At 36.4% G+C, this 16570-nt stretch overlaps 1 protein-coding gene across 2 annotated transcripts in view; it reads right to left on the bottom strand.

Moving 5' to 3' along the window:
• The window catches only part of LOC134647991 (uncharacterized), a 58752-nt gene extending 42782 nt beyond the window's left edge, over positions 1 to 15970 (bottom strand). The window contains exons 1-2 of one of the 2 annotated variants that reach the window (XM_063502430.1): positions 15276 to 15970; positions 14936 to 14993 (exon numbers count right to left, since the gene is read on the bottom strand). In XM_063502430.1, the coding sequence (XP_063358500.1) occupies positions 14936 to 14993; positions 15276 to 15341 (124 nt within the window). In that variant the 5' untranslated portion in view covers positions 15342 to 15970. The remainder of the gene's footprint in view (positions 1 to 14935; positions 14994 to 15275) is intronic. The other variant, XM_063502423.1, reaches the window with a different exon arrangement.
• Between the last annotated feature and the right edge of the window lie 600 nt (positions 15971 to 16570).

Here is a 16570-nt window from a genome sequence, read left to right as displayed (position 1 = left end):
TCGCGACTTACCTAATAATAAACGTGCATGTAAATAATTAAAATTATGACAACAGGCTTTCTTTCATCCGATCCTGAGATCCAAGCATGATGTTTTCCGTTAATTCTTAGTATGAAAAGATTGTAACAAAAAAAGAACCACCACCAAAATCATATTGTACCTACCTATCTTTTGGGCTGATGTTGCATTATACCTAATATCATTATTGATCGCAAATTGACATAGGTACTTAAGAATACCTAATTAGTAACTATCAAAGTGTTGTTTATACAATAGTGTTGGGAGTTGTACATGGTCAAAACGAAATAAATAGTATGTACATTATAGGTAACACTGAACGTTCTTAGAACGCTAAGAGTTCATGTAACAAAAATTTAAGTTATGAAAATATAACTCTATAATAATAACAAAAAAACGCATATCAGCAAATTCTAATATCCATGGGAAAAAAGGCGTGTGCGCTTCAGTGCGATTCATAGTAAACATATTGATTGCCTTATTGATGCATCTTCTCTATACTAAAACCCGTCAGTAAAGCCCTCGTCAATTCAAATAGACATTATGTATGTATAAACCACGATCAATGAATGGGGTGCATTTGGAACACAACACACATGTGATAACTGGACGCCGCACGCACATGACACGCGATAGTGTCACGTAATCTCTTGCCAGAGTTAATAGTCTTAAGCTGACACGAGCTGACCATAGGTTTCAAATTAATAGGATAAGTCATGGTAACTTGGTAACGTGCACTTTGAAATTCGAGGCGCTTAGAGACTTTTTCATTTGATGACTTTGATGTTTTAATTTGACTCTAAAATGGATGAGATAATCGGAAATTTATCATCATTCAACTTATCGATTTAGCTACCGGTAAAAACTAGTGTCGAATATCAAGTAGCTACGATTTAGAAACAATAAGTGGCACCCCACGTTTGAACTAAATTATGACGAGTATATATTAAGCGTAAAGTAGGCACCTAATAGAATAAACGATATCAAAAGGAACACACCCGTAAATAGACGGGTGGTGAGATTAAAATTCAGTGAGTCAATGCTGCGCTCGTAAACTGGTAATCTTATGGCATGTATAACCAATTTGAAACTAAACACACTGTAGCGTAAGCAGCGCTGGCGCAGAGAAAATCGATACCGCGATCGTAGTGCGGGTGCACCGACTTTAATTTCACTGCAAAGGTCTTTCTCGATAAATAAGTCATAACGCTCCATTTATGTACGCATAAGTTATATTTTATTTGGGAATAAAATATTGATGTTAGACAGAAACCAATTACGTAATAGAAACATACAATAAATACAAGTCAAGAGAGGAAAGGAAGGCTTGAACGAGTTAAAACTTAAAAAAAAAAAACATTTATTTGCATTTCTCTGAACAGAAAACCCTTCTACTTCAAAAAGTAAGCTGACCATAAAGTAAACTTTCAAGATTTCTCAAACCCATAAAGGGTATAAAAAAGTCGAAGAAAGAGCCACGCAAGTGCGCAACCTCGCTCCCACTCGTTACAATGGAGTTCCCGCTCGTTGGCGCGGGAGTGGTTTTTGTGCAGGCAGGGGGCCCATTCACCGCGCAAATGCCAATTGATGGTGCAAAATGTCTACCATAGATAGGGCTGTCACACCAAGAAATCGCTCTGCTGATAGGATGTTGTTAAACATTGTTAGTCCAATAAAATATTACTCGTAGGTATTATTATATTTCGAGGTATCATATCTAGTTTTACCTATTTTGATAAATATTATGATGACAGAAAAATAGCTAGTAATCATGTATCTGAGGTGTGGATACTAATGCCAAATAGTCATTAAAAATTAAATGCATACAAGAGGGACAAATCCTACAAGAAAGAATATAATAGTATGTAATACAAAGTTGATGTATCTATCTTTTACATGACACGAACAATTTACACATTAAGTTTGCTTCTTAGACCTAAACATGTTTACTACTAAGTATATTACAATAAGTATTATGTCTGTGTTGTCATGAACCCTAGCTCTTTCCCTTTGAGTACCTAAGCTTCGGAGAAATGGCAACCAATTAATACATCCAGTTTTGGAAAGATGTTTAATTCAACGCAATCGGACCGTCGCAAGCACACGGCACGAACTGAATGCTAAGCAAATCTAGATCTCGATAAACTGGACTCGATACAGCTTCGATCAAGCTGACATAACTGCACTCTACATCTAGTAGAATATATCATTTGAGTTTCATAAGTGCTTGTTGCTAGGGTATATTTTTTACCTTGACTTTATACTAATGAGTTTTCTGTAAGTATAGTTTTGCCCAACTATGTCGTTTAGTAGATGCTAAATTTTATAAAGAGAAGGAAGAAGTCGATCCGAACTTCTAGAAGTCCATCTTCTATTGCTAATCTGAGATTGCATGTTGATTATATTAAATCATTTTCGGTTAACTCTTTCGTCTTCCTTCCATACCTTCATGCTTCAAAAAAGTTTTATTTTTATAATAAATGGCAACCGTTAAGTACTAAGTAAGTATACCTTAAATTCTTCAAATACTAGGATCGAATAGTGTACATAAAACTCATACAAGTGTTCATGTACAGTGTACGCAGCCGGTCAAGTATCGCCTACCGCTTCTACCGTCACCTGAGCAAATACTCTGTTTACACCATAACACCTTCCAAGGCCGTAACTCAAGTATTTAACTTAGTACATGGAATAAATTAAAATTCTTGCATTTGAGAATGTATAAAAGTGTATTTTATTGTATTGTAATTTAGTTTACTTTTCTTAGTTCGTTTTTTTAGCATTAGAAATAAGGTAAACAATCTTGACGTGTCTTTTTGTTGAAAAACACGTTTTAAAAATAAATATGTAATGGCAAATATGTAAAAATTATGAATATAATACGATCAACTTCAACTTCAACATTTATTCAGCAAATAGGCCACAAGGGCACTTTTACACGTCAACATTGAATTTACATACAAGCAAAATAATAATAATTATACATCAACAATTATTAAATACAACTACAACTACCAAATCAAACTAACGTACATGGTCTAATAAAACATGGTCTTCTCTTCCCAGAGTGTCACTTGCCTACGTCACAATAACATTGCCACTTTATTTCAACATAACATGTTACATGGGTACATTATATCTATGGTTAATAAGTTAATTTATTTCTTTATAATTTAATAATTTTCATTTATATGTATTTTATCTTAAATTTTACAATAACACGTCATTTTTAATTATTCATTAGCAATATCTTCCGATTCACGAAAGAAATTTCAGACGTTCGGGTAATTCTGTTTACACTACTGGCAACACAGGATAGCGCTTTCACATTTGACAATCCGCCATTTTGTCCCTGACCGACCGTCCTTGTCGAACGCGTGTTAATTGTTATTCCCTTCTCGCTCAGTGTCAGCAGTCGCAGTGTTTTCCAAACTTTTCACGTCGTAAGCTTCGTAATTAATGTTTTGTTACGAAAATGGTTGGCTGCTCTATTCGGAACTGTAAGAGTAGGAGTGAAAAGTGCAGTATAGATTTGTTTTATTTTACTATGTTTCTACATGAATAACTTAAAATTAATGCCGTTAAAATAATTTTCACTGTTGGTTAAAATTCTCCCACATTTTAAAGTTTGAGAACCTGTAAACAGCATGATGACGTAGGCAAGTGCCAGTTAGGTCATTCGCGAATCTCGGAATAGAGTACCAGGCGGAGTATATTATTATACCATGCTAACGTAATACAATTTCTTAGAGATGTATAAGGTCTCTTAATGTCGAATTACATAAAAAAAACTATAATAATAATATTAAAATAAAAACAAAACAGATACATGGAAAAAAAATCTAAACTTATTTAGAGGTGTAAATGTCTCTAAGTGTCAGAACTAAAAAATAACATAGTTTATCAAATTATCCTTAGAGATGTATAGGGTCTCCAAGAGTCACAATCCTGTATGATTAACACATTACGAGAAAAAAAAAACATACGAGAACCGAATGAGGCGTCTCACTGCAATTAAATTAAAAAATAAAGTTACTAAATATATTCGTGTTAGCTTAAACAGACCCGTCTCCACAAACAGATCATTTATATTCTTATGCTTTCATAAGTAGTTACTGATTTTTAAAAAGCGTTTTTCAATTAAAAGACATGTTAAGATCGCTTACCTTCTTTCTAATGCTAAAAAAAACGAACTATAGTTTTCTTCCCTTTTTGTGGAATCAAGCATTAAAGCTTTCTATACCAACTTGCCAACGGTAGTAATACTAAAATAATTTTACAATTTGCGTATCGTGTACAAAACTACAAACCATTTTTTATTGTCACTTTTAAGGAATAGATGTTCATGATATAGACAAATGTAAACAAATCTTAACTTTGAAAATAACATGAATATAAATACGGGTCGCAGAGATAGTGGCAATCGGGCTGCAATGAGTGTGACAGTCAACAACGATAAGAGAATAATAGAGCTAAGTAGCTATTAAACAAAGTCTTTAGAGTAATGGTTGTTCCAAAACATCGATTTGGCTTATAGCTACAATTTTGTAACTTACGACAGCCGCCAAAAAAGCCGATCCCATGCAATCGAAGTATACCCTCATTTTAAAACGACGTGCTTAAATTACATGACATGAAATTTGGCATTAAAATAAAAGAACATATGTATTTATACCTATGTCTGATACTAGTTTTCTTTGCTGAAAATTATTGTACAAAGAAAATAGAGCGAGTAGAAGTTTGGTAAGTATGTAAAAACTTTTTACTCGCTCTAATTTCTTTGTAATACAATTTCTAGCAACGACAACTAGGTAGTATTTACTATTTCATTTACCAACCTACTTGATACTTATATCCATATGGCAAATAAATACTATCTAAATGAGCTCTTTAATCAGCGAATACACAATGTCAAAGCAATTAATGTTAGAGACTATCAATCCTGCCCAATCGCACCGTCCTCTCTTCAGCCGTGGAAAAATTTCGTTACGATTCTCTGCAGATAAGTGGAAACCACTCGAAACTGACGCTTTCGTGATTGTAAATAGGCATGATAATGGTGTGGCGTAGTGATATGAATCGTGGCAGACTGCGTGACGACGATAAAATGTGGAGTACGTGTGCTGTACCTACTCGCGTGTTGGTCTACTAGTGCCAGCGCTCCAGTGGTGGCGTGCCGAGACATCAGTATTCTACACATTATTATGTCAAAGCCGGAATATATATTTCTACATTTTGCCTTCTTTAAGAGGGGGCGTTCAGCCAGGAAATTAGAAGAAAACAAATATGATTTGCGCGTCGTTCTAAATTTGCGACGGAATCTACCACACATGCTGGTCACATGTACATCAGTTTAAAATTTTGCTCGTGACTTCCCTCGGCTATACTTACACTAGCTATTTTATACTAAAATTATACTGCTTTATATTTTTCACCTCAGCAGCTCGAACAAGGGTACTTTGATTCTTAAAAACAGTGAGCAAAATGCGATTTTGCTCACTGAGTGAGACAAAATGACATTCAAGTGACCTTTATAGTCAAATGTCATTTCAACATGCGGGGTCTAATAAAAGTTCGAAATACTTGGATTCTATTATCTCTGTCCCTTTCACACTGTTAGCAAAAAGAAACAGACAAAAAAAAGTTAAAACGACATTCAACAGTATATTCACGGTTTATAATAGACCCCCGAAAAACTTCAGACCGCATCGTTCCAAACCACGTACGAGTATGAATTCTTAATAATTAATAAATAAAAATAAAGTTTAAGATTTCATAAAAACTGATAAAATACTATATTTTAGGTATTTTATTGTACAATTAAAATAACGAACTCAAAAAATACACAGATCATCACGCAAAATTAATTATCTTACTTTTAAGAATTTCTACCATAGTTGACAAATAGTACGTATCCGCAATTCGGACCGTATCTTACAAAGATTTTTTTTGTTGTCAAAGTTGGCGATTGAAGTGTCAGTTAATGTTTGTTATTTCTATATTATTTTACTGGAATTTATTATTACGTTTTATTTTTGTGTTCCATTGCGGTAATTAAACTTAATTGTTTGTATATCTTAAGAAAACATGAGTGCAGGTATTAAGTGATGAAGAAGGATTACATTTTTCAAGTTGTCTAATAGGTATGTTCTTACTGCGCTGAGGTGAAAAATGTTGTGTACTACACGAGATCAAAGTTATTTACATCTCGTGCGCTTTTGAGTCCCTTACTACGCTCAAGATTCTAAATTAGATTCACTCGCTACGCTCGTGAATCTATTATAGAATCTTTCGCTTGCACGGGACTCAAAATAAGCACTCGAAGAAATATCAAACTTTGATCACTTGTTGTACAAATAACTATTGCTTACCCTGTGCTAGCGGCCAGCGGACATAGCAATAGTACATAAATAGCAACCTTCGGACTTGATATAGGTATAGTGGGAGTACGAGTAAAGACCCAGTGGTGTGTTAAAGGTTTCTCTTACGCAGTGAGGTTAATACAACATTGTGTACAGTCTTATCCTATTATACCTACATATATCAATGCGAAAGCACCAAAGTTTCATTTCATCGGGCCTATTTTCCACTTACGTATTCTACCTCTATCTATCCATACATTGTACATAAGTACATACCTACCTAGGTACCTTGTAATATTAGATATTATTTTAGAGCACAATTAAATAGTTTTTCTACTCCAGCACTTAAATGTGTCAATTAAATGACTGACAGTGATATCTAAAGCAATGTCATTTGAATGCTTTGTCTATAGGCTCATAAGATATCTTATGAGTATAATACAACTGCTTTATTTTTTTTAAAGATACAAGTTCCGATCATCTTGATTGAAAGAGGTATGTTTTCATTTACAATAATAACTCTTTTTTTTTTAAATAATAACTCAATTTTTTTTTAAATAATAACTCTTTTTTTTAATAATAACTTTTTTTTTTTTTTTTTTTTGCTGCAGCTGTCATAGAAAAAGTAATGTATGCAACAGCTCATAATTGGTTCTTAAAATTCAAGGGTCCAAGTTACAAAACGAGACGTAGTCGAGTTTTGTAAAAAAAGACCCGAGAATTTATTATATCACTGTTGCATAAACTACTATTTAACAATAAATCATAATGTAATTCGACCGATGGTTGATAGTTTTTTAATGGATTATTTTGTAATACGCTAATATTTAAGGTTAAATAAATCAGTCATTTAACATTCCTTATCTCTTGTGCAACACCGCCATTACATTGATAAAGGAAATTAGATGGCGAATCAATTTTATTATATTACCATTTTTAACGGCATTATGTTTACTTCTCCGATACTTGATAGACCGATATAACTTTTGTGTGGCGGAAGCTTGACTGCCATGAATAAGTTCAATTATTTTTGTGAACCAATACAACAAGGTATTCTTGATCTTTAATTATTAATTTAAGGTTTCAAGATTTTTGTTGGTAGTGGTAAGAGCTGTCAAAAACCATCACGTGCATTGTCAGATTGGAACAGTTGGGGTCGGTTACCTTAACATACATTTGTGTTGTAACATTTCCGCATGTCGGAACGCCTCGGAACTGATGCACAGGTATCTCGGTCTGTCTTTTATCGACGTTCATTATGCGTTCATTCAACTTAAATATTTCGAAGCTTATCGGTCTAATAATAACATAGCGATGGATGATTAGATAAAAAAAAACGGGTTGCACTCAGGGAGTGCCGGCAGAAGTGAAAACTCAATCACTATTGCAAACTGTCTGCAGCACTATGTCTCTCTTTACTCAATTATATGAGGTTAACGCCATCTAGCGTTATTTCGTCGCACTACTTGAAACCCCTAAGCACATCACTGATAGTACTCGAGTTAAATTAATACCAGTTAGATCGAAACTCACTAGAGGGCATTTAAATCAATAAAGAAAAACTCAATGACATTGAAATCACGACGATCAGGTCACGTGACCGTTTTACGAGACACCTGTTACGAGTTTAACATTTTTTCCCCATCACTAAAAGTGCACAGCGCCGCTAAAGAAATTTTCACTACAAAAATGGGTTGGATTGTAGCACACATATTTGGTAGACATTTTATTGGTTTGGTTTAGTGACAACAACACTTGGTTTCAAATATATATGTAACTAAGACAAGGCACACACTCGCGAGAAATGAAAGGTGCGAGTAATTCTCTAGTTGTAGATAATAGTTAGGTATACCTGCCGTATTAGTTTTAGTATAAGTTGAAAGCTATTGTTTTCTTTACATTAACAATGTTTGGATAAGTACAAAAACTCATAACTTGATATGGAGGATTTTCATAAAAGTACGCAAACAAAAGCGATGTATGGATTGGATTGGAGAGGATTTACCTTGCCCAGATTATGATTAAGCTGGCCATACACACTAGGGTACGCCTGCGCAGTTTTACCTGTACAGTTCAACTGCGCAGGTAAAAAGGAGCGTGTGTGGCATTCGATTGTGCAGTTTTCTACGACTGCACAGTTGACCTGCGCGAATATGAAAATAGATATTTTTTACCTGTGTGCTCTTAAACTGTACAGTTAAAACTGAGCGTGTGTGGCGTTCGCCTGCGCAGGCCTCAGTTGATCGCGGTCTCGTAAGCGGAATGAAACGCTAGTTGAGTTAAATTAACTTTATAAATCAGAGCCCTGCCTAATTCCCCTGATGATAAAACATGTTTTTAGGGTTCCGTAGCCAAATGGCAAAAAACGGAACCCTTATAGATTCGTCATGTCTGTCTGTCTGTCTGTCTGTCCGTCTGTCTGTCCGTCCGTATGTCACAGCCACTTTTCTCCGAAACTATAAGAACTATACTGTTGAAACTTGGTATTCTGTGAACCGCATTAAGATTTTCACACAAAAATAGAAAAAAAACAATAAATTGTTGGGGTTTCCCATACTTCGAACTGAAACTCAAAAATTTTTTTTTCATCAAACCCATACGTGTGGGGTATCTATGGATAGGTCTTCAAAAATGATATTGAGGTTTCTAATATCATTTTTTTCTAAACTGAATAGTTTGCGCGAGAGACACTTCCAAAGTGGTAAAATGTGTGTCCCCCCCCTGTAACTTCTAAAATAAGAGAATGATAAAACTAAAAAAAATATATGATGTACATTACCATGTAAACTTCCACCGAAAATTGGTTTGAACGAGATCTAGTAAGTAGTTTTTTTTATACGTCATAAATCGCCTAAATACGGAACCCTTCATGGGCGAGTCCGACTCGCACTTGGCCGCTTTTTTTATTCTTGTATAATTTTTTTAGACTTGAAGTATAATACATGGTGATTTGGTACCATATGTCTGACCATATACTCTGAGGTGTGGATAATATAGGTCATATTACTCATATTGAACAACTTTTATTATTCGTTATTTTATGTCTTTCTTGCGCTTTATAATTAAAAACAATAACGTTAATATAGTGCTGCGTCAACATCAAGCACAGCTGACGACGGTGCCATGGCTACACAACTGAGAGTTTGTGCAGCCACCTCCACCCAGCTAGGGTTTACCTGTGCAGTTTAACTGTACAGGTAAAACTGTGCAGGCATACCCTAGTGTGTATGGCCAGCTTAGTTACCCACTACACTACCTGTAGCGTAGCCACTAGCCACGTTGACGAGATCGTCACTGAGAAATAAGTTCTTTCGTTGACTTCGGGATAGAGATCACAATATTTTGTACCAATGACTTGTTAAAGATACCCTACCACTGCTAATTCCACGTGGTTGCCTATATCTATCTATTTTTCTATGGGTTGTTGTAGTGACGTGATTTTAAAATATGTATATGCGATATTGTTAAGTACTTATACGTACAACTAATCTTCCATATTCGTTTTGATAACGTTGTTTACATTGTCACGTGCATATTATTAGTATCGGTTGATTTAAATAAATAATGGAACAGCTGCTATCAGGGTTGTCAGTACAGTACGTAACGAATCGATAAAATTCTGATAAGAAATTTGAGACTTATTCACCGAGTTTAAGAAGGTTTAAGAAATCACAAAATACTTTGCCTATTAATTTTAAAATACTAGTAGTTCGCCCCGAACCGAGAACTCGCGGTTCGCCAAAAAGATCAATTGAATTGAATTGAATGCAGTCGTCAAAGGATCCAAAACCGCGTGTGATTTATTGCAAGATCTGTGGAGCCCTAAACTGACATAGAAATTAAAATAAACTGTATCTGTGGTAAGCCGTAATCTTTCTTGTCAAATGTCAAATACTATACTGGGTCAACCAAATCTTGTCAGTAAATAGGAACAAAAAAAACTATACCCATCCTTTTCTTTTGGGTGCTAGTACTAGTGTTAGACAAAGATAGTATGATTCTCTCTGTCTATGTTTGAAATCAAACAGACCTTTGACACACTATAATATTATGTTTATTTTATTTCGTTTTTATCTTGCTAATTATTTTAAAATCTTAAATTAAAAAACAATATTATAAATGTGTAAACCGAGCACTTTCATTTCATACCAAGCTCGACCATACTTTCTTAATTAAATTGACCAGAATAGCAAGACCCCTCACAAATAGCTTTTTAGCATTTTAAGCTCTTCTAGCTCAATAACCTCTTGATCGAGCCTGCTCAAAATTTAATGACTAAAATATAATGCCCTCAACTTTACGTTCACCCAACTTCATTAAAATTAGAACAAATTTACTTAAGTTATTGTGTATCAAACTATCCTCTGATAGTTCAGCTTAAAAACATCGAAATGCCGGGACGTGCCCCTAGCCAGCCGTGTGTTCCAAGTTGAATGTAAGAACTTCACTTCGCTTCGCTCGCTCGTTCGATTATATTCAAAATCACTACATAGTATAAAACAAAGACGCTTCCCGCTTTCTGTTTGTCCCTATATATACTTAGATCTTTAAAACTACGCAACGGATTTTGATGCGGTTTTAATAGATAGTGATTCAAGAGGAAGGTTTATGTATAATTTGTTAACCCGTGCGAAGCCGGGGCGGGTCGCTAGTATTTTGATAAATCGAAGACAGCATAGTAACGGAAAAGTTCAGTAGAGTCTGTATGATGACAACATGTTGAATTGTATAACATAATTAACTATTTATATAGAGATAGAAGATATACTCCGTAAAATTAAAATAAAAAAATAAAAAAATAGTATAGAACACGTAAGTATAAAACATTTAAAATATGACCGAAAGAAACCATACAATGCGACTTATGTAGAAACCATAAAATGGAAAGAGACATAATAATTTGTGAATATATAACTTTATAATTTATTTGAGGTCCTTGTCATTGTATTTCAAAATTGCTGGGAGCATTAATCGAATTTAGACCTGAGAAACTCTTCGTGTATTTTTTATACGATTTTCGTTGCAAGATATCATTGAGATAGAGATACAGTACAGATCTTTATTGGTAAAATAGGTACATTTTATTAATAAATTAATATACCTATAATGTTACAAATCAATGATCATTTCACATAGACTCTATGAATTCGTCAATTGAGTATTAGTAAGCTTTTTCTATGAGTAACAATTCAACAAATGACTTACAAATGTTGCAATACGAGGGGTATTCAAAATATTCTCGGTATGAGAATGAAAACAAACAAGTACGAAAAGTTTGATATTTTTATTTTTCAATATACTCCCCCCCTATGTTCATACACTTAAAAGATCGATCAATTATTTTTTTTAATCCCTCGTAAAAATATTTTTTATCTTTCGTGTAAAAATGCTCCTCCACTGCCGCCTTCAATGCTTCATCGTCAGAAAATTTATTTCCACGCAGATCCTTTTTAAGATTGGGGAGCAAAAAGAAGTCGCTGGGGGCTAAGTCCGGACTATACGGTGGGTGAGTAACAGTTTTAAACCCACGTTCAACAATAGCTGCCTTGGCAATATGAGCAGTATGGACGGGGGCGTTGTCATACAGAAGCAGAATACCTTTGGTTAACTTTCCTCGCCTCTTTTCTTTAATTACATCCTTTAATTGACGTAGAATGTTAGCGTAGTACTGTCCTGTGATATTTACACCTTTTTCTTTATAATCGATTAGTAATACTCCTTCACAATCCCAAAATATCGTGGCCATGACCTTGCCAGCTGAAGGGATGACCTTCAACTTCTTGGGATGAGCTGAACCCTTAATGTGCCACTGCATGGACTCTTGTTTACTCTCTGGGTCATAATGATGAACCCAGGTTTCATCTCCAGTAACTATTCTTTGCAGCACCTCATCAGGATTTTCACCGCACAGGTCAATAAAATCGGAACAACAAGCTACACGCATGTCTTTTTGAAGCCGAGTCAGCATTCGCGGAACCCATCTTGCACTTACTTTTGACATATTAAGATGGTCATGTATAATATCATGTACGGTACCAATAGAGAGATTGGTTACTTGTGCTATAGATTTTACCTTCACTCGACCATCTTCCAATATAAGTTTTTCCACTTTATCAATATTTTCTTGTGAAGTAGCTACTACAGGCCGGCCAGGTCTAGGGTCATCTTCAATACTCTCCCTTCCGCGTTTAAACTCGCTTGACCACTTTTGAATGGTAGATAAAGAAGGAGCAGACTCACGGTAAACACAATCCATTTCCTCTTTTATGGTTTTTTGATTTTTACCCTGTTTTGTCAAGAATTTTATCACGCATCGATGTTCTAATTTAGTTAACATTGTCAATTCGCACAGGATGTTCATGTTTGTTCAGCAATTGCAGAAAAACAAAAGACTATCTCGGTTCGAATTATACTTTTTTTTAATGTCAATGAATAAACCTTAGCGGCCAGTAACGAAAGAAATTTTAGAAGAGGTCGTAAGATATCAATACCGAGAATATTTTGAACGCCCCTCGTATGCTTCAGTTATTATATTTTTACAAAGAAGCCTAGTTATCGTACGATATACACTTAGAATTTCATATTTAATCGCTAGAAGCATGCTGGCATTCGACACCGACGCTCGATGGCGACGGCGACGCTTAATGGAGTTATTCATAAACGTCTGTCAAATCTAACAAACCGTTAATAATCGTATGTATGTAGATATTTATAAACTACTAGCGACCCGCCCCGGCTTCGCACGGGTTAACAAATTATCCATAAACCTTCCTCTTAAATCACTGTCTATTAAAAAAAAGCGGCCAAGTACGAGTCGGACTCGCCCATGAAGGGTTCCGTATTTAGGGGATTTATGACGTATAAAAAAAAACTACTTACTAGATCTCGTTCAAACCAATTTTCGGTGGAAGTTTACATGGTAATGTACATCATATATTTTTTTTAGTTTTATCATTCTCTTATTTTAGAAGTTACAGGGGGGGGGACACACATTTTACCACATTGGAAGTGTCTCTCGCGCAAACTATTCAGTTTAGAAAAAAATGATATTAGAAACCTCAATATCATTTTTGAAGACCTATCCATAGATACCCCACACGTATGGGTTTAATGAAAAAAAAAATTTTGAGTTTCAGTTCGAAGTATGGGGAACCCCAAAAATTTATTGTTTTTTTTTCTATTTTTGTGTGAAAATCTTAATGCGGTTCACAGAATACATCTACTTACCAAGTTTCAACAGTATAGTTCTTATAGTTTCGGAGAAAAGTGGCTGTGACATACGGACGGACAGACGGACAGACAGACATGACGAATCTATAAGGGTTCCGTTTTTTGCCATTTGGCTACGGAACCCTAAAAAAGATGTCCCAAAATGTCCATTCCATTACGTCACGTTTTTAGTATGAGAAAAAATTTCACTTGTATGTAACGTGACGTAGTGGAATGTACAATTTTTATACAAAATTTTGGGACAACTTTTTTTATCACCAGGGTTGAATTGAATATGCTATTGATTCTGAGTTGAAAGAACCCAAAAACACCAGGATCTGGGAGAATCGGGTTTTCAATATTTATTTTAGAAAACGCCCTAATACGTCTGCGAAACGTGGACTGTAGAGGTCGTACAAAAACTAACCGTGATTTTACCGAAAAGGGCTGAAAAAAATCTACAAGCAGCAAGTACCTGTTTAAATCTTATAAATGCTGTACTCTCATGTAGGTACCCAGTACCTACTTACGTTTTTACATACTCAGTGCGTAGCTATTTAGGTATCAAGTCTTTTATTATATCTCTTCCCGTTTATCGCCGCCAATGGTCCCTCTAATAAAATTAAGTAGGCATCTGTCTATAGATCTGTTTAACAAAACAAATGAATGCCAGATTTAAAACTAAAGGTGAATGAATTGGCATCGCTTCTCTATCCGAGTTAGGTACTTACAACACTGGCTTTCAGTCTCGCATCCGATACCTACCTAATTTATCATTGTCAAGGTAAAAGTAATAATTCCCGGGTCCTGAATTAGACATGTAATTCAAAGTCGTTCTTTAATTATGATCTAGGTTTAATAGAATGAATTCAGTAATTACCGAGCTGCAAACCACGTCAGGTACCATGGAGTATGTAGCTACCAAGATTTAATTTAATCAAGATCCTCAAATCTAGGAAAGATATTACATATTAATCTTTAACGGCGCTAGATTTTTTTTTTCAAAGTGCGGATTGAAAGGAATTACCTACCTAACTAGACCATGGCATGGCCTAGGTTAGTAAAGTTCTGATCTCACTTCCGCGAGGTGTGTTCCCGCATCTCTGCCACGTCACGACACACCTCCGTTATCAATCTCAAGGTCGCACCCCAAGGTCACCATACTGATAAGAAAACCAATTAGCGTGGGAGTTGATAGGTACGATTGAGAAAAAAATATTAACTTCTCATAAGATTCTAATAGGATTGAGGAATTCTTCGTGTTTTGACTTAGATTTGAACCTTAAACGTGTGATCTGAGGTAGGTAAAGTACAGATCAGACCGGTAGCCGGCCGGCGAAACTCACCGGTGTCGCCGCGGTCGGCCTCGTCGTCCGATTCGGTGCCGGAGTCCCGCTCCTCGACCTGTAACAACAACACGACGGCTCAACAACACGATCAATCCGAACGCCGCCTTCGAAGCCCACAAACCGCACTTCCTGCCCGCTTTCTAACGCTATACAGCATCTAAAACCGCTGAAGAATAACCAGACTACGTCTACACGACGATTTTAAGAGAATTGTGTGCGAGTAAAGCGGGCCGGGAGCCGGCGAACGTTCCGCTTCTTTGTTCTCGGTCGGGCGGCCATTTTCTGGTGGCGGCGTGACCTTCACGCGAGCCGGCAGAGCCATCGCGGCGACACCCACCTTCTCTGAAACGTTCTCCTCATTCAACGAATGCGTTCGCAACTTGTGGGTCAGAAATTTGAGCATTATTGAGCCTCGGGCCTTGTCCCGCACTCGCTACAGTCGCTCGCCGGCTTGGCGCGTCGCTGCCTCTGCAGAGCACTTCACGACTTCACGTCTTTGTAGCCAACGAAATACCGTCACGCCTATGGGAAACGTTCTATAAACATTTTAACCATCAACGACATATCCGCTTTGCTCGGGTACGCGCGCAACCCGACCGCCTGGCTCGAACGCCGAACTACTACTGGAGTAGGTAGAGTAGCTTCGCGTACGACGCAGTCAGCTGAAGTGGGCACGACTCATTAATACCGAAAGGGCCTAAAGACTATCGCGCTAAATACTTCGCTTCCGACGCGAAAGCGTTATCGAGCGGTCGGTTTATTACATACGGAGGCCGCCGGAGCTTTTCCTCTTTCCACATTTGACTAGGATATCTCGTAAAAGAACTATAAGAGGCACTCGAAATGGACTCGCCCGGCGACCCATTGATGACAAAGAACCGGAACACGCGAAGATCCGACGCGATTGGACAAAACATATTACAGAATAGGATCGAAATTTAATGCAACATGCTGCGTCTCACTCGAGCCCGAACGCATCTCGCTCGCAATACGCGCGTGTGAGGGAGAAGGAGTACCGGTCGGTTATATAACCGCTTCTGATAATAATTTGCTGATAAAAAGTTGCGCATGTTTAACTGATATGGATATGCCAGACACCTAGAGACTTTTGTGCCCTTTTCGTGATTGTGATCACTATTAATTATGTAGGTACTTGCTTACCTATCAAAGAATTGAAAAAATCAACATCTAATGGCAAGCTGGTCTCTCTGTGGCACTAATATGAAAGAGTGATAGAGATTACCGTTTCGTTCGCTACGGAGTACGGAGCGAACGAATGGCATCTTGGCTAGGCACCCTGGTGTGCTTGCGCTATAGTTGCGAAAAAAAAAAACCACTACTATTAGTCTATTACAGTGCCATACAAGCTTTTATTTAACCTGCAATGTTAGTAAAATGTGTATGTATAGCCTGACCAGTAATATATGATAATTGTCAAGAGGGCGCTGTTATTCTCATGTATAGGGTGACAATTCAGTGTAGTATGAAAAAATTAGTTCCAGTGAAATTCCGCAACATGGCGCACCCTCAATAGATCCTGGTTCACCTATATTATGTACAGGGACCTCTGTCATTTTCAAAATTTGCAGAAGATTTATAACCAATGATTGATCTCACTTTCAGCCATAGATA

The sequence above is a fragment of the Cydia amplana genome, chromosome 1, assembly GCF_948474715.1.
Source record: "Cydia amplana chromosome 1, ilCydAmpl1.1, whole genome shotgun sequence".
NCBI classification, from domain to species: Eukaryota; Metazoa; Arthropoda; class Insecta; order Lepidoptera; family Tortricidae; genus Cydia; species Cydia amplana.
Note: the sequence above shows the minus strand (reverse complement) of the source record. Positions and strands in the feature narration are given on the sequence as shown.